The sequence below is a fragment of the Oryctolagus cuniculus genome, chromosome 11 (assembly GCF_051225735.1).
Source record: "Oryctolagus cuniculus isolate XC-2025 breed Fujian yellow rabbit chromosome 11, ASM5122573v1, whole genome shotgun sequence".
Lineage (NCBI taxonomy): Eukaryota > Metazoa > Chordata > Mammalia > Lagomorpha > Leporidae > Oryctolagus > Oryctolagus cuniculus.
In genome coordinates, this window is record NC_142877.1 from 82306278 (window position 1) to 82328677 (window position 22400).

The 22400-nt window shown below is 42.3% G+C and overlaps 1 protein-coding gene across 10 annotated transcripts in view; it reads left to right on the forward strand.

The window, feature by feature from the left end:
- Positions 1-21121, forward strand: part of SYT1 (synaptotagmin 1) — a 619940-nt gene extending 598819 nt beyond the window's left edge. For all 10 annotated transcript variants that reach the window (XM_089307486.1, XM_051846476.3, XM_008256840.5 and 7 more), the window contains 2 exons: positions 10821-10954; positions 18030-21121. In XM_089307486.1, coding sequence (XP_089163612.1) covers positions 10821-10954; positions 18030-18236 — 341 coding nt within the window. In that variant the 3' untranslated portion in view covers positions 18237-21121. The remainder of the gene's footprint in view (positions 1-10820; positions 10955-18029) is intronic.
- Positions 21122-22400: the final 1279 nt, after the last annotated feature.

Here is a 22400-nt window from a genome sequence, read left to right on the forward strand (position 1 = left end):
TTCCAAATCTGGGCAGAGAAGGGATCCTCCAGACCTTAGGTTGAGAAACTATAAACGTTGGCTGGTTGCCTCCTGGCTTCTGTCTTCCCGTCTGGTACAGCTGTCTGACTGCTGCTTGAGAACCACCCTATCCTACTCTTGGGCTCACAATAGAGCTGAGCCTACCCTCTATCTCCAAAGTTAGGTCTACCTGGTCCTCCTGATTGATTCACCCATGGACACATAACTGAAGTCTAAGCCAACTGCACTCATCACTTTCTCCACCACAGCGATTACTACAGAGTAAGCATTTCATCTGCCTGAGTCCATTCAGAGGAAACTTGGGACCTCCCTGGAAACCCTAGGTGTGTAGATTCTCCTTTTCTTTGGTTGCTGTTCTGTGATGACATGAGACCTGTGGCCGGTGCAATCATTTACATCCTCAAGAGGAAAGCATAGAAAACCTGGGAAGGCCCTCAGGTGGAGAGCCTGGACTTTCTCCATAGAAAATAGAGCAGAGACAAAGGCAAACCTGAGACCTTGTTGATATGGTTGGATTTGTATTAGGTAGAGAACAGACAACTGCTATAATAAGCAGACCCGAAAATACAGGAGCCCAAAGAGACAGAAGTTCTTTTGTAAATCATCTCTCTCACACATGTCTGTGGGCAGGTGAGCAGCCAGGACTGGTATGAACTTTGGGGCAGTGAGATCATCTTCTTATCTTGTTCCATTGTCACCTGTGGGTGTTGCCTTCATGTTCCAAAGCATAGGCAGCCTTGCCACTCTCCCATCACATGTGTTTCCATTACCAGAAAAAAGAAGAAAGAGTAGAGTGCAAGAAACTTATTTTTTTAAAACAGGACTTACTGATTTCAGCTCTGTTGGGATGCAGGCATTGATCATTCTTTTCTGTTGGTGTCTATACTGTATGTGTAGGATGTTTAGCTGACTTTTTGGCCTGTGTTCCCTAGATGTCCATCACATACTCCTCTACAAGTTAGAATCATCAAATGTGTCTCCAGACACTGTCAGATGTCTAGAAGGCAAATCTGCCCTCCACTGAGCACCAGTGTTTTAAGGATGTGCTGTGAAGGTTGTCTTGATCACTTTTACTCACTCACAAGTAAAAGCCAAAAGGTACATATTTGGTCACACTGAATCAGAAACAAGTCTGGGAGAAATCTTTCTAGCTGGGTGAACTAGTATCCAAGCAAAACCTCAGGGCTCTCGTGCTAAAAAGTAAACAGAAAATGGATTTTAGGGGACAATTCATAATCTCCGCCACATAGCCTACTTCTGGACTTTCTCATCACGTAACTCAGTAAGTGATCTTGACAATTTACATCATTTTGAAATGGGTCTTCAATCACTTGATGTTCTAAGCCCTGTTTGAAACAAGTAGTACTTTCTTCACCCAACAGTGTAAATTGAAATTCAGGAATCATTATCCAAAGAAAAAAAGATGAAAGGAATAGGAGCTGACGTTACTCAGAATTTGGGTCCTGGCTCAGGAGGGACTGAGCACAACAGCTGAAATGGGTCTGTTTCTTTTCAAGAGAAGTCTTGGGTTGAAATGGAAAGGCCCTGGTCACAGGGGCTCACGGTCACTGTGGTAGTTAAGAAATAAGATGCTCTCATCATGCAGATTTGGCCAAATGAAAACTGCAGGCATCTTGCATTATTGAGCTTTGAACTGCTGCTTTCTGGTTCTCATTGTAAATACAAAATGCCTTTAGCAGCTCTTTTATATCTCACACAAAAGGAGCAATGCTTACAGCCAGCTGTTTGGCAATTAGATTTCTAGGAAGTTAGCATAAGCTGACAGTAGAATGCCCTAAGGGAAGAAGGGGTGAAAATGTTCCAGAGTGTTCAAGTATAGCATAGTAAAGGATAAAGTCCCCATTTTACAAGGCACTGGCCTTCCCAAAGTTCACCTTGAAGCCCATAGCTCTGAATTCAAAATACTTTTTCCCATAGAATATTGTTTTTATGCTATTATAAGATTAGCGCCGAAGTCCTCCAATGACAGAAATGAGAGACATACTTTGCCAAAATGTGAAAGGAAATACCTTGGGGGCTTCTGACTGGGGAAAATCAGTAAAATCAGGCAGGGAAGCAGTGACTTTTTAACCCAAGCTTAAGGTGAGTGGTAGGGAAGGAAGACATTTGAGCTAAAAGACAGCCGGTTCAAAGACACAGCATTTTAAACTGTGAGGATCCGTGAGGGTATACAAGAAGTAGAGCTTAGAATTTGTGGAACTAAATGAGGAATGGACTGTAAATGATATGATGGAGTTGGGAGTTTCTTAGTCCACATGGTAGTTTTTAATGAAGAGGATTATATAAATAAATATAACTTTAAAAACTGTGAAGAATGCTTTGAAGGTGACTATATAATTGCAAGTGATTAGATTTCTGATCCTGAGATGTAGCAGTGGGTTAGAAAGACAGAATTAACCAGAGAGACAACACTAGAAGGAAGTGGTGGGCAACCGTTCATGAGAGGTTAGAGAAGGACTCAAAGGCAGTTCCAAACTTTCTAACATTATGGTCTAGGGGACTGGAGTCATAGCACAAGAACAGGCTTGAAGGACATGGAACAAGTTCAATGGTTTCTTTCTGAAGAATCAGAGAACTGAAGTCGTTGTGGCCCTGAAGGCTAGCTCACACATTGCATTTCTGTTTTTGCAAAGCTTGCCCATTACTCCCTGGAATCAAAAGAAAACTGACTTACATTCTTAGGTCCAAAGTCCTTCACTGCATATTCTGAGACTGTAGTTCTACATGTTGAAACTGTGCCAATGACACCAGTGTTTGTGAAGATATTGCATCCAAGTACCAGATTTTGGGGTCAGAAAACTCTATAACAGAATGCATTGGAGAACGTCTGAGCAAAAGCGTTCAGAGAAAATTTACATTAAGCAGGGTAAAATAATGTCAAATAAGATAAGCTTGTAAAATATGCTCTTGAGAGCCATGGGGCAAAGGAGGGAAAAAATAATAAAGAGGGATCGGCTGATACCCAGGGAACAACAGAGAGGGGGCCCCCTTGCGAGTTTAGCAGGAAGAGTTCCGTAACAATGCCAGCTAGGAGGGATCAAGAAATATCTGAAACAGAAAGAACTTCAGGTTTTGATCCCCACAACCAATCTCCCGATCGCCATGCCTTCTGAAGAGAGTCAAAGTCATCGAGCCAACCGAGACTTTGTACAGCATAGTAGGTGGTGGCAAAGAACCATAAATGGAACAGTAGAGGAATAGGAGCGCATGTGTGCCATCATCTTCTTTGGCTCCAACCAAAAGGGAGTAGCAGTTTCCATGTATCCAGAGTACATCAGGTGGCAATGAATGGGTAGAATGCAACACCTGACAGAGTATGTGGTGGTGAGCGTTCACTTGACCTGGAGCTAGACTGTGTAGCATCAATGTTAGGTCAGCCCACTAGGAATTTCTTGTTGGAAGGGACCCTTCAGGAAGAAAGTCCTACCAATTAATATGATATATCAGAATGAATGCCTGAATATAGATAAAATGAACAAAAAGGAATAGCACCAGACTCTATACTGTCTACCTCATCAACCATATTCAGGAAGGCTACCCACGGGCAGAGCTGCAGAACATCTTCTTTTTTTTTTTTTTTTTTTTTTTTTTTTTTGACTGGCAGAGTGGGACAGTGAGAGAGAGAAAGACAGAGAGAAAGGTCTTCCTTTGCCGTTGGTTCACCCTCCAATGGCCGCCGCAGCCGGCGCATCGCGCTGATCCGATGGCAGGAGCCAGGTACTTATTCTGGTCTCCCATGCGGGTGCAGGGCCCAGGGACTTGGGCCATCCTCCACTGCACTCCCGGGCCACAGCAGAGAGCTGGCCTGGAAGAGGGCCAACCGGGACAGAATCCGGCGCCCCCACCGGGACTAGAACCCGGTGTGCCGGCACCGCAAGGCGGAGGATTAGCCTAGTGAGCCGCGGCGCCGGCCATGCAGAACATCTTTCATCTTCAGAATTGCTCACAGGCGGGAACTTCCGATTCGTCCGAAAGCTTTTCAGACAAGGTGTATATCCTGGTCCCAGAAAAGAACTCACAAGACCAAAGCTTTTATTTGTTCCCTATTCCAGAATCCTCTGCCACCCTTCCATGGTTAATCATGTTTTGAGTCTCCACTTTGGAGCTTAGGTCCAGTAAATTATTTGGCAAATTTTACACCATAGCATTAGTACGATGACTTTCTATCCCTTTCTCTGGATAGGAAAGAGTGAAAGCAGGGAAAGAAGGAAGAAAGCAAGGAAAGGAGGGAGGGAGGGAGGGGAAAAGGAAAAGGAGAGAGGGAAAAGAAAATATTCTATAACAGTGGAAATAAGAAAGAAAAGAAAAATCAGAATATAAAATTTTCTCAGAGTAGAAAAGACTTCACACAAGTTAAGGGAGCAGGCATAATGTCTTCCCCATGCCTGGTAACAACAAACCTCAAGCTGAAGGATTCCTTTCTTCTGTTTCCTCATGTTTAGCATGATAAGCCTAAGGGACACTTCGTGCATGATATGCCCAAGTGTTGTCAACATTAACTTGCCTCAGAATCTGTAAGGAGGCACAATAAATCATAGTTTTGACTCACACAATCTTAGAGCCTCAGGAATGAGATTCCTCTTAGAACTGGGAGTTTAGCTTTTCAGCTATGTGTAAGTTGATCTATTGATCTCGGGCATGGGAGAAAGCTGTGCAGGCTATTGAGTTAGTTTCCCATATCACGCCTCAAGACCATCTCCTACAGGCAGTAATGAAAGATAGTCTTTCTGGTCTTATCTCACACATGCTTCAATTCTTCGTTAGTGATCCAGCTGCTTAGAGTGTTGTGCTTCTTTCCAGAAATAAATCGGTATTGGGTCAGTGTGACTTCCTTCTGTAGCAAATGGAAGGACTTTTTCCCATGACTAGTGATGGGCTTCACTTCAGCCAAGAACTGAAGAGTCTGACTCACAGATGCAGACCTAGAGATCAACACCTTCCCAAAACTCTAATAATAATAATAAGAAGAAGAAGAAGAAGAAGAAGAAGAAGAAGAAGAAGAAGAAGAAGAAGAAGAAGAAGTAGAAGTGCCTGGCACTCTTTGAAGCCCTTTCCATGTAGTTACTCAGTTCAATCTTCACAACCCCATGGGCTGGCTATTCTCATCTTCGCCAGTCTACCAATGAAGCAACAAAGAGATTATGATAAATTCTCTTTATTATGGCACAAAGAGATTAAGCAGCTTGTCCAAGACCACACAGCTAGTAAGTAATACAGCTAGGAGCCAAGCAAGTCTTGCTCTAGTGTGTACTTATAAACACTATACTGAATTATCTCAATAGCATATAACAAAGACCAGCAGGTTTGGAGTTAGCAAATCCTAGTTCAAGCTCCTAGAAATAAAAATCAGCCTTTCTGAGATCCAGTTTCCTCATTGGAATTGCATGAGAATTAAAGGAGATTATGTAAATTTTTAAATATATACAAAAACATATGTACACACACATATACCCATCAAGCACTGTTCAAATGTAAAGGAATATTTACTTTAAGCTTTGTACAACTGATCCTCAGCTATCATTTCATCTAATTTCACTAAAGTTCCCATGTATCCTGAAATATCTGTACATAACTCATGTCTTCTGATGATATATTCTATGTTCATTTTTTTCATTTTTCATAAAAAAAACTTTTGAAGGTTTTTGCTTTGAAGGACAGAATAGTTGTTTTCAAAAGAGTGGAAACACTATCAATTTTTTTCAAAAGATCATTTTCTAGACCTATTAAAACTTGACTTTCATCCATGAACCTTGTTAGATATCTCACATTTCTATTGTTGCCATGACAAATTACCACAAATTTCGTGGCTTAAAATAACACGTATTTATTCTCTCTTAGTTCTATAGGTTAGAACAGTCTGACCCAATCAGTTAGACAGGAGGAGTAAGTTCAAGAGAGCTACTGTACTACACGCTGACCATGGTTAATAACAGAATATTGGACTCTTGAGAATTGCTAAGAGAATAGATAGTAAGGATTCTCACCACACACAATAAGTGTAGAGTTAACATATATGTTAATTAGCTAGACTTGGTCATTCTACAGTGTATATGTATTTCAAAACATTGTAGTATATGTGATACATACATCCAACTTCTGTCAACTTTTAAAAATATTTTTTAAAGATTTATTTATCTGAGAGATAGAGTTATAGAGAGAGAGACAGAGAGAAAGAGAGGGATCTTCCCTCTGCTGGTTCACTCCCCAAATGGACAATGGCCAGGGTGAAGACAGGCCAAAACCCAAAGCCAATATCTTTTTCCAGGTCTCCCACATGGGTGGCAGGGACTTAAGCACTTGGGCCGGCCATCCTCCACTGCCCTTCCTAGGCAATCAGCAGGGAGCTGGATAGGAAGTGGAGCAGCTGGGCACACAACTGGCACCCATATGGGATGTTGGCATCAAAGGTGGCAGCTTTACCCACTATTACCACAACATCTGCCCCAAAAATAATTTTTAAAATTACTTTTCAAAAAAGAAGTCTGCTGCAAGTCTCAGTGAGCTAAACTCAAGAAACTGTCAGCAGGACTGTTCTTTTCTGAAGTCTCCGAGGAGGATCCATTTCCTGGTCTTTTCCAGCTTCTAGAAGCTTCTGATATTCCTTGACCTATGGCTTCTGCCTCTGTCTTCAAAACCAGAATGTAGCACATCTCTGAACAGAGCCAAGGAAAAGTTCCTGTTTTTAAGGACTCATGTGATTAGATCAGGCCCTTGTGGATAAGCTGGGATGATCTCTTTAAAGGTGCTTAACCTTAATCATTTTTGCAAAGTCCCTTTTGCCACATAACATATTCACAAGTTCCCAGGATTAGGACATGGACATCATTAGGGAGCTAATCTTCCAGTCATTGTAACTGTGAATGTTAGCAACAGAAAACACATTGGATATATTAAGAAGGCTTGTCAATATAGAAAAGTTTGGGAATTATTTCATTAGAGTCCTGAAAAACTTCCCTGTTAGAACAACTGTTATGCAGGAAGGAGACACAGTTGAGCTAACCTGAATTCTAATGGAAAGAAAGCCTGGTAATGGTGGATAAAGGACAGCAGGGCCACTTTAGTTTCAAAACCCAATGAGAGACCTGAAAATTATCCAAACTGAGACAGTTAATCTGCACACATTGTACCTGAGGTGTTTTGTTAGAATTGAGGAGCATTTTCCATCCCAGTTTATCATTTTCCAGAAAATAAAAGTTACTGTCATATATTACTGCAAATTAGATGGGCATCAGGAAATATGACCTTCCAGTCTACTAAAGGGTTTTTTTTAAGGACCCTGCTATTTTTTAAGGTACATTAAATAAATAACAATAGTGAAACGTCCGAAGTCTTATGCCTGTTTCAGTAACAACAGGGATCATCTAAGTGGTGTTAACAGAAGGCTGTCAGTGATAGTAAAGATTTCCATGAATGCTTGCTTTTAGGAAAGCAATCAGTCCACGCAACCAGAGAGACGTAGAGTACCTGGCGATAGTAGCCCAATTATGTAACTTGCATATTTCCACGTTTCCAAAAATCATGTGGGTGTTGGTACACCGTGCATGGTATCCAGCAGCTGTACTCCGGAAAATCATTGGCGATAGACTCATTAGAGCCTATTCTGTCATTCCCATAAAATTATGTCTTATTATGCAGCCATCAGAATCTAAGCCACCAAGAAACACTAAAATGACAATGATTTGCTTTGTGGAACAGCTCCTAAAACAGAACAAATTCAATTATACAGAGGCCTACTTTGTGGGAGAGATGAGCTTGGCTTTGAAAAATATGTGTGCCCTTGGAGCATGGATGTGACTCATAGTGAGGTGGGCATATTTCCATGTAGAGGACTCAGGCAGTGTGGGGGAGGGGTGGGGGGAGACAAGAGCAAGGTCTAGATACCATAAAGAGATACTGATGAGCTAAGGGATTCGGGCCATCAGCAGAGGCACAAGAATTCAGGAAAAGATTTCAATGTGACGAAAAAATCAGATGAAACACTTAGGAAATCAAGCCAATCAAGGAGCAATGAATTTGAAGGAAAAATGGAGAAGCAATCTAAGACGTCAGATTCCTGGACCAAAAAGATGTTATCCTTAGCTGAATGTAACATTTTAAAAAAATCTCCAAACTACACGTATCCAAGGACTGTGAGCTTGGGGGCGAGGAGAAGAGGGCAGGATTGAAAGTCAGGAGCCACAGACAACGAGGCCTTCCCGAAGTTCCTTACTCATTCTACAGAGCCTGACTGTGTACCAGGCACTTGTCCAACATATTCAGAGAGTGAATAAGGTAGAAGCAATTTCTGACCTTCAGGAGTTACATTTTGCTGGGGGATAGGGAGAGGGAGATTAAAACAACTTTTTTATCTGCAATTTTCTCTTCTAAAAATATGTGAGCATTAGACTAGATTACCCAGAATATTATTCCCAACTCCTCCAGTGCTGAAAGAGAGGAGAGAAAATTTGGAGGGTTTCACAGTGCTTATTTTGGATGATTAAAAAGGCTTTTTTTTCTTTATGCTGATCATGGTTTTCTGATATTTTTCTATAATTAACATGAATGAGTTACATTTGAAACAGAAAGAAATGCTCAAGAAAAACTCACTCCTGTCACTCCTAGGAATGGGTTGCTAGTGATCTGGAGGTCTGTCAGTCTTCATCAGTGACAGGTGCTGCACTCAGACAGCCTCGTCCCTCCAGGGACTTCCTGACGACCTGAGCTTTTTTGTCTCCCAAGGCTTTAGGGAACTTGACTCAGAGTCTTTCTGCCCTTTTCCCAATACCTCTGTGTATCTGGCCTCTTCTGTTCTCCTTGAACCCTTGAAGCTTTCTTCCCACACAGGAGTGTGCAGGCACATCACGCACAAACATACACACACTGGGCTCCTCTCACCTTTCACCCTCCTTAAATGGGGCCTACACAAAGGGGCCTCATCTGTGTCGTCCAACCAACCATTTCCTCCCCTCCCACTCACCTTCCCTGATGCTACCTAGCACACCATCACTGTGCTTTTTCCCCCAGAGCAATCTTGTCAACTTGTGATTTTATGAAGGAATCTCAAAAAGTCTGACAAAAATGGAATAGAGTATCCTGATGCAAAATAAATTTAATTCCTGTAAATGAGGGATTATCAAAAAGTTCACAGAGGGGCCAGTGCTGCGACATGGTGGCTAAAGCCACCACCTGCGGTGCTGGCATCCTATATGGACACTGGCTCAAGTCTAGGCTGCTCCACTTCTGATCCAGCTCTCTGCTATGACACGGGAAAGCAGTAGAAGATGGCCCAAGACCTTGGGCCCTTGCATTCATGTGGGAGACCTGGAAAAAGCTCCTGGCTCCTGGCTCCTGGCTCCTGACTCCTGGCTTCAAATCGGCACAGCTCCAGCCATTGTGGCCATTTGGGGAATGAACCAGCGGGTGGAAGACCTCTCTCTCTCTGTCTCTGCCTCTCTGTAATTCTGCCTTTCAAATAAATAAATAAATATTTAAAAAACAAAATTCACAGAAAATGCGTATTATGAAACATAACTGCACCAAGTTAAACATAGCTTTTAATACAATTTTTGAATAAACTACAATCGTTCAAAATTTATTTATTTGAAAGGCAGAGAGAGAGAGAATGAGTGAGTGAGCATTCCCAAGTGCTAGTTCATCCTCAGATGTCTGAAACAGCCAAAGCTGGGCAGAGCAGAAGCACAGAAGTCAGGGATCAATTCAGATCTCCCATATGGGCGGTAGGAACCCAGCTACCTGAACCATCACCAGCTGCCTCCCAGGGTGCACATCAACAGGCAGTAAGAATTAGGCGTGGAGCTGGCACTCAGAGCGAGGTACTCCAGTATAGGATGTGGGTGTCTCAAGCGACATCTTAACTGTTACACCCTATGCCTTCCCTTGCACAAACTTCCTGAAGCACCTTTGGGTAGATTTTGTTTCTTTGTAAGTTGATTGTCCATTGCCGCCACAAATCTGGAGTTCCCTCATAAAGACAGGAGTGGTCTGTATGTTCCCAGCTCCATTCCTGGGGCCTCACAGTGCCTATCATAAGCACTCGACCAATACTGGCTGAGTAAATAAATAAATGAAAGCATCAACTGGCTCCTTTGTCCTTTCTCTGTCATGAGTTTTGTGCCCATGCAGTCGTGTGCAACAGCCAAGCCCTCTGCCAGCTCACAAGAGCCAACTGTTAAACATTCAGGGATTTTGCAAATCAGTTGTTAAACTGTTTGTGGCTTGAAATCGGCCGTGGAATAGAATACTCTACCACAGACATCTGCAAATGCTACTCGTCAAGACTTTTTTTTTCCAAAGAGCTGGCTTAGCAGAACACCACTGTTCCCATTTCCTAAATCAACTTTAAATTCTAAACTTGCCCTTAAGTCACGTAAAATCTTTCAGTAGAGAGTGGGCACTGAGCCTAGTCGTTTGAGATGTCCGTGTCCCACACTGAAGTGCCTGGGTTTGATTCTTAGCTCCAGCTTCCTGTCAATGCCAACACTGGGAGCTAGTGAGGATGGCTCAAATAATTGGGCTTCTATCAGCCACATGGAATACCTACATTGAGTTTCCTGTTCCTGGTTCCAGTCCTAGCCATTGTGGGCATCTGGGAAGTAAACCAGGAGACAGGAGTTCTGTCTCTCCATAAATGTATTGAATATAATATACTTAAAATTTTTTAGATACTAAATATGTGCTTTGCAATTATTTGCCTGTTGGAAACACTTGGTTTTTTTATAAGCTAAATAATGATCTACAAGATGTGTCCCCGATCTAAAATTTTTGTTTCTGTGTTTTAGATCCTTATGTGAAGATTCATCTGATGCAGAATGGCAAGAGACTGAAGAAGAAAAAGACAACAATTAAAAAGAACACACTTAACCCCTACTACAATGAGTCGTTCAGCTTTGAAGTACCTTTTGAGCAAATCCAGGTAATGTCAAACATAATTTTGTCTTCCTATTCAATTTCATTCCTTCAGACCACATACATTATACACAGACCTTGCCAATTACCAGTGCACATGCCTTCATTAGAACTGCCATTCTCTTCCCATGCCTATTTGATGCTTGAGTTACATCAAGAAGGATATAAAATATACAGCAAAGGATGTGCTGATTCATCAGCCAAAAACATCTGGCATTCTGTTGAGCAGAAATAAAGTGGGGAAAAGGAAATCAACAGAACAGCTCTGCTCATTCAAAAAAGAGCCTTGACAAAGGTTCAAAGGCCAAGAGAAAACGAGCTTTCACTATTTACTCACAGGCTGTAATAACTGATTCTCCTTATCACATCTTTGGAGCAAAAAATAGAGAAGGGAAATATTTTTGGTTGATGTTAAAAATGCAGCGTCTTGAGTATTCACAGTTGATTAACTATAGAAAAATCCAGCTAAGTTTTATTTTTAATTGTTTAAACCCAGCTATGTGTGTCTGTGTTGGAATGGATGAATATTTTTATAAAGATGATGCCTTAATATGCTAGACAATAATTATGGTAAGAAGTATTCTATTGAAAAAGTTCTGTGGTTAACATGTTCAGAACACAATGCTGCATGTGGGCATAATGACAGCATGTGATCTTACTTAGGGATTAAAAATTAATCTTCTCACTCATTTCCATAGATTATCAGAATTCATAGATTATATCCACTAATTATGAGCTATTTCTTGCTAAATTGTAATGGGTATGAGAGAATAAAATAGCATAAAGAAACTCAATTTTTTGTATGTTACTTAATAATAGAGGTGAATGCATCATTTTTAGTGATATAAAAGTTTTCCTAAACTTGGAGAAATAAGGAATAACCATAAAAACTACAACATGGAATGTTCCTCTGCCCAGATGACCCAAAACTCTTCATTTATTTTTCACCTAGTCTAAGAATTTCATATCTTATCAATGAATCATACCTTTATTCCACGAAGAAAGCTAATAGCTAAATATATTATCTATTTTAAGCACTTTATATGCATAATTTCATTTAATCCCTACAATCATCCTGTGTGAGAGGTATCATTGCTATAATAATTTTATATATAAGGAAATGAGGCTTAGTTCTTGACATATAAAGTATGACTAATAATAGAACCCGTATCAACTTGAGATTCTGCATATAAAAGAAATTGGAATGGTGCCCAGCACATAGAAGTTTAATAAGGGGTTCCCAACAGTGCTGTTATTAATAACTCTAATGTCATCTCTTTTTCCAATTAATAATTTATTGGAAAATCTCAAAATAAGGTTAAGTCTACATATAAATCAGCATTGGCCAATAGAACTCTCTGTGATGAAAGAAATGCTTTATCATCCTTGCTGTCCAATATGGTAGCCACAGGTGGCAGATGAGCACCTCAGTCTCTAGTGTGACCCAGGAGCGTTATTTAACCTCAGTTAGTTTGCAATTCAATTTAAACTGCGTGGGGAACCAGTGTTGTGGCACAGGGGATTACTCTGCCACTTACAACGCCAGCATTCCACATTAGAGCACAGTTTCGAGCCCTGGCTGCTCCACTTCTCAGCCAGCTCCCTGCTAAGGAAACCAGGAGGCAGCAGGAGGCCCAAGTCAGTGAGCCCCTGTCACTCATATGAGAGACAGGAAGTCCCAAGCTCCTGGCTTCAGCCTGGACCAGCTCTGGCCATTGCGGCCATTTGGGGAGTGAACTAGCAGATGGAATACCTCTCCCTCTCTCTCTCTGTCCTTCCCTCTTTGTTAGTCTACATTTCAAATAAATTTTTTTAAGATTTTATAACTAATAGAGTACCTGATATTTAATGTAATATACTGGAATGAAACAGACATTTTGAGAATTGATGATTGTTTATAGCCCTTGTCTCTTCCGTTGAGGAACTGTGTTTTGTTTTGTTTTGTTTCTTTCCCTTTATACTATTTGTTGAACTCTTTTATTTAGAGTAAGGTTAACTATACAACCATTAAATATACTGAAAATAGATAATTGTAAAAATTGTGACTGGGAATTCAAGACGGAGGGAGAGAAAGGGTTGGAGCATGGATGGGAGGGAGAGTGGGGAGAAAGTGCCACTATGTTCCTAAATCTGTATATACAAAATACATGAAACTTGTATAACTTAAATAACACTTTTTAAAGATTTTATTTATTTATTTGAGAGAGAGACAGTTACAGAGAGAGGGAGAGACAGAGAGAAAGGTCTTCCATCCTGTGGTTCACTCCCCAAATGCCTACAACAGCCATAGTTGAGCCTATCCAAACCCAAGAGCTTCTTCCAGGTCTCCCTCATGGGTGCAGGAGCCCAGGCACTTAGGCCATCTTCCACTGCTTTCTCAGGCCATTAGAGAGCTGGATTGGAAGTAGAGCAGCCAGGACTCAAATCAGCACCTACATGAAATGCCAACGCCACAGGCAGAGGCTTAGCCTTACCAGCCACAGTGCTGGCCCCCCAATGTTTTAATTTAAACTGCCACTTTCAGCACACTGGGTTAAGCCTCCACCTATGATGCCAGCATCCCATATGGGTACCAGTTGCATTCCCGGCTGCTCCACTTCCAATCCAACTCCCTGCTAAATGCTCCTAGGAAAGCAACAGAAGATAGCCCAAGTGCTTGGGCCCCTGCCACCCATGTGGGAGATCTGGATGACTTTGAAGCTCTTGGCTTTGGCCTGGCCCAGCCCTGGCTATTACAGTCATTTGGGGAGTAAACTGACAGAGGGAAGATCTCTCTCTCTCTCTCTCTCTCTCTCTCTCTCTCCTCTGCCTTTCATATAAGTATATAAATCTTAAAAAAAATAATTTGGACTGCTGTATGTTGCTCACTAGTATCTGCTGTATCATATAGGGCAGTTTAAAATGACCAAAAACAACTAGTTATCCCCAAGATCCTCACAATGGGTCATGGTTTTTTATAACCTTCCCCGTATGTATTTGCACATAGTGCTAAGTTGTGTACACTTAATCACTTGCACAGTTGATACCTAGGTAAATGGCATGGCTGAGAATGCTGACTCCCTGGCCCCAGTCATTGAGCCACAGAGTCTGCTGCTTTGGACTTGCTGGCAAACCCCCAAGACATCAATTTTCTCCAACAATTGATTTTGCAATATCTGCTCAGTCCTGTACTCTTTTGGGTTCTAAGATCCTATTCCTATGGAAAATAGCACATCCTGGCATTTTTTTTTTTAATTCCACAAAACAACCCAAACCATGGTGTTAAGATATAAAAGAAAACCCCTATTGTAAACCTTCTGCTTTGAGCTATAATTCTATAGCTTTAAACAAAATAAATGTCCTTTTCAACCACAAATTGCAGAAAATGCAGATATATTGAAAGTGAGGCACATTAAAAACAAGACATACATTGAGTTTCTGGTGCAGCATTTTAGAAGAGATAACACTTTGTTAAGAAAGAGGAAAACCCGAGCTGGATATAGAATGTGTTAGGCATGGAAATAATGAGCACTTCTTGGGCTGAATCCCTCCTCTGTCCTCTGTTCCTCCAGTCAATTTGTTTTTTTTTTTTTTTTAAGTTTTTTTTATAATGCTGCTTTCCTAGGCTTTCCATTTCCCTAGAGAAAATAATTGAGTGTTTCACATGTGAAAAGAGGCATTTAAGTCTCCCATACGCTGATCTTAAATGATTGTCTGCCCTTCTATCTTTCTCATCCCTATGAAATAGATTATAGAAGCAGCAAAATAGGATTTCCAACAGCACAGGAAAACTTTACCTCTCTGCCTCCACCCTCTTTCCCCCAAAAAAAGTGTAAAAATAAACTATAAATGCAACTGAATAAATGAATCCAAGGCCTCTATCAGGATACTTTGTCTTGAGTGCTACTAATCAATTTATTCTTAAGTGGAATAATCAAAATTCACTCCAAACCCTAAGAAAACTCCACTATCTTTGTGCCCAGTGTCCCCCAGCCCATTCTCTTGCCATATGATTTCATCCTGATGAATTTGCTTAGGACAAGTTCTTGGTTCCAAATACCATCCAGGGGATGGGTAGTTCTTTTAACAATGGAATCACCCCCAAGGCCACACCAAGGAAGTCTGTCCCCTTTACTGCCAGTGTGTCGCATTTTACATCCCAGATCCCACTTTGAGAAGTCACTGCTCTGTTCCGAAGCTATGCATCAGCGACGTCTCTCAGTAAACTGGCACAGTAACTCTGTCCCCTGAGTACAGAGTCTACAGGGCTGGAACTCAGCTGGATACACATCTGGCCCTGGCTCTCCGGACTGCATTTTCTGCTACATTTAACTCTGGTCACAAAACATTATGCATTGTACTTTACTTGAAACGCTTCCTTTATTTCAGTTTCTAGATCAGTGTCCTCACATGTTCCGAGGAAGCAAATTCATTACTTAGGTAGTAGCACTGAAATGTGCTTTTAAAAAACGTATCTTTCATACTATGATAGTATGGGTTTGCTTTCGTGAGTTCAGTCAGTTTCAGAATAAGTTGCTGGGGCAGCCTTTGATACCTGCATCCCATGTGGGCACCAGTTTGTGCCTGAGCTGTTCTACTTCTGATGGAACTACCCGCTAATGTGCTTGGGAAAGCAGTGGAGGATGACCCCAGTTTTGGGGCCCCCACACCCATGTGGGAGAACTGGATGGAGTTTCAGGCTCCTGGCTTCAGCCTTGCCCAGCCCTGGCCATTGCGGTCATTTGGGGAGTGAACCAGCAGATAAAAGATCTCTCTCGCATGCCAGCATCCCAGCATCCCATATGGGCGCCTGGTTCTAGTCCCAGTTGCTCCTCATCCAGTCCAGCTCTCTGCTGTGGCCTGGGAGGGCAGTGGAGGATGGCCCAAGTCCTTGGGCCCTGCACCCGCATGGGAGACCAGGAGGAAGCACCTGGCTCCTGGCTTCGGATCGGTACAGCGCTGGCCATAGCGGCCATTTAGGGGGTGAACCAACAGAAGGAAGACCTTTCTCTCTGTCTCTTCTTCTCACTGTCTATAACTCTACTTGTCAAATAAAATAATAATAATTAAAAAAAAAAGATCTCTCTTTCTGCCTCTCCCTCTCTGTCACTCTGCCTTCCAACTAGATAGATACATCTTTAAAAAAGAAAACAGTAGCCGGCGCCGTGGCTCAATAGGCTAATCCTCCACCTTGCGGCGCCGGCACACCGGGTTCTAGTCCCGGTCGGGGCGCCAGATTCTGTCCCGGTTGCCCCTCTTCCAGGCCAGCTCTCTGCTATGGCCAGGGAGTGCAGTGGAGGATGGCCCAAGTGCTTGGGCCCTGCACCCCATGGGAGACCAGGAAAAGCACCTGGATCCTGGCTCCTGCCATCGGATCAGCGCGGTGCGCCGGCTGCAGCGGCGGCCATTGGAGGGTGAACCAACGGCAAAGGAAGACCTTTCTCTCTCTGTCTCTCTCTCTCACTGTCCACTCTGCCTATCAAAAAAAAAAAAAAAAAAAAAAGAAAACAGTAAGTTGTTAAATAAGCCCTCAGAATCTAAGGAAATCATTGAAGTAAATCCCATGTAGTCTACAAGGTTATTTCCATTTAATGTCAATGTCAGATACACAATAGTTAATAAATGCTAATTGAGAGACAAAGATATCATGATTTAGTTACTAAAGACTTTCACTGTATTATCACATTTTACCCTTGTAAGCTTAGCTCAAATTCTATATTAGTTTTTTTTTGTTTGTTTGTTTGTTTGTTTTTTTTTTTTTTTTTTTGACAGGCAGAGTGGACAGTGAGAGAGAGACAGAGAGAGAAAGGTCTTCCTTTGCCGTTGGTTCACCCTCCAATGGCCGATATTCTATATTAGTTTTATGAAAAATACTGGCTGTTTCCCCTCCTGAAATGGGAGTATAGCACAAGGTTGCTTTGAGAAATGCAACCAAAGAGAGAACGGCCTGAGTACCAATGGGAAAACCGTCACTGATGATAACAACTGAGATGAGCGGATTTAGAGATGAACACGTTTCCACAGGAAGCATGGCCTAGTGCTTTGTAGCAGAGGCTCTGGCAACCAAACCACTCATTTCTTATGCCGTCTCTGACAGGTTATGTAACTTCTCTGAGCTTCAAGCATCCATTTTTGTATAATAGCAATATTAATGGGATCTACTGTGAGGACTGAGTTAGTTCCTATATGAGACTCAGACGAATGCAAAATATGTAACACAAATTAGCATTTAAGGGTTCTGATGGTGAAGATAGTGACAATGATGATATAGTAATGGAAAAACTAAGACCAGAGCCAAGTTTTCTTTTTCTTAAAGATTTATTTTATTTGAAAGACAGAGTTACACAGAGAGAGGAGGAGAAAGAATTCACTTCACAAAAGGCCACAATGGCCCTCGTGGCCAGGCCAAAGCCAAGATCCTAGAATTTTATCTGGGTCTCCCGCATGGGTGTAAGGGACCAAAACACTTGGGGTCATCTGCTACTGCTTTCCCATTTCATCAGAAAGGAGACAGATTGGAAATGGAGCATCCGGGATTCACAGGAGGTGCTGGCATTGTCATAGGTGGCAGCTTAACTCACTATGCCACAGTGCTGGCCCCTGAACACAGGTTTTCATGTTCAACTCATTTTCATCCTCTTCCTGGTGACTGGAAATTCATTCTTCTTATTTCCAATTCTTTAGGGTTTTTTAAATATTTATTTTATGTATTTGAAAGACAGAGTTACATAGAGAGAGAGAGAGCAAGAAAGAGAGAGAGGTCTTCCATCTGCTGGTTCACTCCCCAAATGGCCTAAACAGCCAGAGCTGAGCTGATCCGAAGCCAGAAGCCAGGAACTTCTACAAGATACTCATGTGGGTGCAGGGGTCCCAGGACTTGGGCCATCTTCCACGGCCTTCCCAGGTGCTTCAGCAGGGAGCTGAATCAGAAGTGGAGCAGCTGGGACTCGAACCGGTGCCCATGTAGGATGCTGGCGCTGCAGGCCAGGGCAAGAACTTGCTGTGCCACAGCGCCGTCCCTTCTTTAGATCTTAAGGAAGTGTTATAACAGGGATTTATCTGTCTGTCTAGGTGATTAACATTTATTGTTCATCCTCTTTCAGAAAGTGCAAGTGGTGGTAACTGTTTTGGACTATGACAAGATTGGCAAGAACGATGCCATCGGCAAAGTGTTTGTGGGCTACAACAGCACTGGTGCGGAGCTGCGACACTGGTCAGACATGCTGGCCAACCCCAGGCGACCCATCGCCCAGTGGCACACCCTTCAGGTGGAGGAGGAGGTTGATGCCATGCTGGCCGTCAAGAAGTAAAGGAAAGAAGCAACCTTTCTGCATTTGCCCACATAGTGCTCTTTAGCCAGTATCTGTAAATACCTCAGTAATAGGGGTCCTTTCATTTTCCCAGCCATGCATTCCCAACACGATTCAGTGGTACTTCAACTCCTGTTTTAATTTGCACAAATTTAAGTGTAGAGAGCCCCTAAGCCCTTCATCATACCACTGCCCTCCAAATCTAATCTTCTTTTAAGCAATATGATGTGTAGATAGAGCATGACGGAAATTATTTATTGTATCACACTGTTGTATATACCAGTATGCTCAAGATTCATTTCTAGTTTGTGTATTTGTATGTTGTAAGCGTTTCCTAATCTGTGTATATCTAGATGTTTTTAATAAGATGTTCTATTTTAAACTATGTAAATGGACTGAGATATAGGAGAGCTGATAATATATTATATGGTAAATATAGTATCGTCTGCATTCCAGCAAAAATATCAACTTGTAAGGCACTAGTACAGTTAAACGGACATCTTAAAGGACAACTTAAACCTGAGCTTTCTATTGAGTCATTTGAGTACCAAGATCCGCTTATGCCACCTATTTGGTGGGTGACTCCAGTTTTGTAAAATCCCTTCACAGGCAAAACAGCATGATCTGAGCAGCATTTTGGCAGACCTCAAGGAAGCATAGCCACGAACCAGAGTAGCATCTGTCCATACCTGTGAGTAAAGCTACGATCACGGCTTCACGCTGACATCTGAGGAGGCAACTGGACAGGAGTCAGTGAGCTCACGTCACTGCATCTCCAGTGACACTATGTAGTGTTCAGTGTGGACGGGTGTTGGGGTGGGAGGTGGGGGGGGTGCATTTTTGATGGGGAAATGAGGGATGGGTGAGCGGGAGAAGAAGCTAAAAAGAAAAGTCAGCATTTCTGAAATGTTGCCTGACTATTAAAAAGAAAAAAGCAGCTCTCCGTTATCACCTTTATACAAAATGTACATCCTGCGGGTTCTGTTCCAGATTTCACTCCTATAATAATTCCAAAAGATTTGCACATTAGACTTTGTAACAAAATATTTTATTATACAAATCCAGACTAGAAGGAATGCAGAATATTTTTAACACAGCAATCTGTGCTTATTACACAAAACTACTTTGTGGTAAACAGACAGTATTGTAATCCCGTCTAAAGATGAAAAATAAATTTAGCCATAGTTCTGAATGCACTTCAATTAAGCCAAAACAGACAGCTAGTGATCTTTTTATATACTCTTTTTACTTCAATAAGTTTTAATTTGTCCTTTAACAAGGTGAAACAAAACCAAGAACAAGTTCTAGAACCCTGAAGCAACCTCTTATGTATACTAGATGCTTGATTTAGGAGGCGTTTTTAAATGTTTTCCATGTTATTCTGTAGTACATGGCACTATTAAGAAGCTACTAGTCATTCCATAAGCGTCTTAAGGACTGCTCTGTGTAACACTGTGACTGCCCTGTGTGCTTAGACACGTAGTTTCCTCAGTGGATAGCACTCAACTTACTCCTTAGTGATAATGTAACAATACTGCCATTCCCTCTACTGCACTGCCCAAGGTGTGTGTAGCACAAACAGTTCTCATTACAAAGGACCAATCTGCAACGGAAAAGCTATGCAGAGGACAAGAAAGAGACATAGAGCGGGGTGGAACACACAGCACTTTGTCAAGCACTGTGCAATATGCCATATTCTTCCCCCACCCCCCCGCTACGGCAGACAAACCACCCTGTGGAAGGGCAGCCGATGTACGTGTAGTGCATCTGGCCTTTCATCTCACTCACTTCTGTGACCCGCGTGAACCTTCAGGCCACAGAGAGTAGTGATGTTCCAACGTCAAAGTTTATATTCACATAGACCAAAACAAAATGGAGGAAACCCAAGCCTTGGCCTCGTGTTCGGCCCTTAGGATATCACGCCATGTTTACTTTTGAAAAATTCAAGAGAATTCAAAAAGGGCTGATGGTAGGCTTTGAACATGGGCTTGGCTGTTTCCCAACAAAACTAGAATTCTTGTCATGATTCTTTCTCATCAAAGAGGCAGACCCTTCCACCTTTCAGCCCAGTCACAGTGAATGGTTTAGTGCTGGGACAGACACAAAAGATCAAAGAAAAATATCTCCTTCTTCTGTCAATGGTCCCTACTTCTTAAAAGAAACATAGACAGTAGAAATAAGTCACAAGTCATAATTTGAGACAAAGCATAGAGGTGAACAGGAAATTCAAATGAGACTCTTTCCAGTACAAAGGACCAAACCCTACCAAAGAAAGGGAATTGATTGACTTTTGAAAATTCCTTAAATACCAGAAACTGGCATTTAATTTCACTCTATTCAGCTTTAAGTTGTTCGCAGTGAAACAACACTTTAAAACAAGCAGGTTCAGGCTGCCTAATATACATTATTTCTTGCATTAAAGTACTACTAATGCATTCTCTTGCAACACTGCCAGACATGGGATTGTCACCATAGAACCGCTGGTACTATGCCACCCTCAGAAGTCAGCGACCAAACCTGCTTGATGACCAAGACCCTTTCTCGGACAAGCCACTTGTCCCTTCCTGACAAAGCTGTGTAAAGTGTTAGATTCTGATGCTCTAGAAAGATCCTAGTTGCCTTTGTGTATATTTATTGCCTGCTTGAGTGTTTCTACGTGTGGGTTTTCCCTGTATCTTGTAGCAATGTCAGGGTGTTTTCTTCTGCCATATGGCTCGAGGCCCGCGAGCCGACCCCTTTAGCTGTACTTTACGTTCATTTTTTGATGAAGTGGTTTAAATTTTGTTTCTCTTTGTGTAGTGAATTCCACAGTAGTTTTCTGATTGTTGTTAAAAATGACTTAACATATTACACGGATATTCAATAAAAATGTTTTATTTCCTGTTGATGATGCTGCCTTTCAACTCCTTTCTTCCTGGTTCTGGTGGTTCATCAGTGAGCTGTTGATTCTGGGGGGAACTGTTGGAAGTAGTGTGGGTTAAACAAAACTTGTTCCCGATGCCAGCCTCTGAGTCACTTCTGTGGACACAGAGTGGCTGCAGGGAAAACAGTGCCTGGGACCATGTGGCCATCACTGTCCAGAGTCCCTGGGCACAGACGTGCTCAGTGTGTTTCTCTGTTCCTGCTTGTGATCAACTCCTCTGGCAGAATTGGAGGCTTTGCATCGCCCAAAATGTGTACTTCAGAAATTTCCCTCCAGAGCCTGCCTGAGTCAGAGCTTTCCAAAATGGGACTGAAGATGAGATTGGTCACCTCCATGTTTAGAGGATAGCATAGTACCTGAAATGCCATGCCTACTGTAATTGCTGGGAGGAACAACTAAGCATCTTTCCTCCATTAAATTCAACATATATCAGACACCTACTTTCTGCTGGGTTTTCACTGGATGCTGGAGACCAGAGGCTCAAATGATATGTAAATATACTATCCTAATGCATTTTAAAAATAAGAGCGTACTTAAAAGTAGGTGCAGGCATTTGGGGCAGCAGTTAAACGGCTGCTTGGGACACCCACATCCTGTATTATGGTGCCTAGGTCTACATCCTGGTTCCACTCTGCCTTCTAACTCCCTAATGCACCTGAGAAAGCAGCTGAGGATGGTCCAAGTGCTTGAACTCCTGCATCCATGTGGGAGACCCAGAAGAAGATTCTGGCTTCCTGGCTTTGGCCTGGTTCAGTCCTGGCTGTTGCAGTCATTTGGGGAGTGAACTAGCAGGTGGAAGATTCTCATTCTCATTCTCATTCTCTCTCTCTCTCTCTCTTTCTCTGTAACCTTCTCCCTCTGTGAATAAATCTTAAAGAAGAAGGAGATCTGGATTGAGCTCCTGGTTCCTAGCTTCAGCTTGGCCCAAGACTGGCTACCTCAGGCATTTGTGGAGTGAACCAGTGACTGTCTGTCTCTGCATTTCAAGTAAATAAATATTTTTAATTGATAAAATTAAAGACCTTGTGCCTCTGAGAGCCTTCGCTACACCAACCACAGTTCCCACCGGCGTGTCACCTGCAGCTGCTAGACACGGTGCCTTGCTGACATCTAACCACTGTGTCTGCTCTCTAATGAAGAAAGCTGCCTCACCCAAGTTCACACCTCCTCCCTGGGAGCACCCCACACTCTCAGTGGCTGACCCAGGATCTCTCTGAAATGGTATCTGAGTTGCACAGATC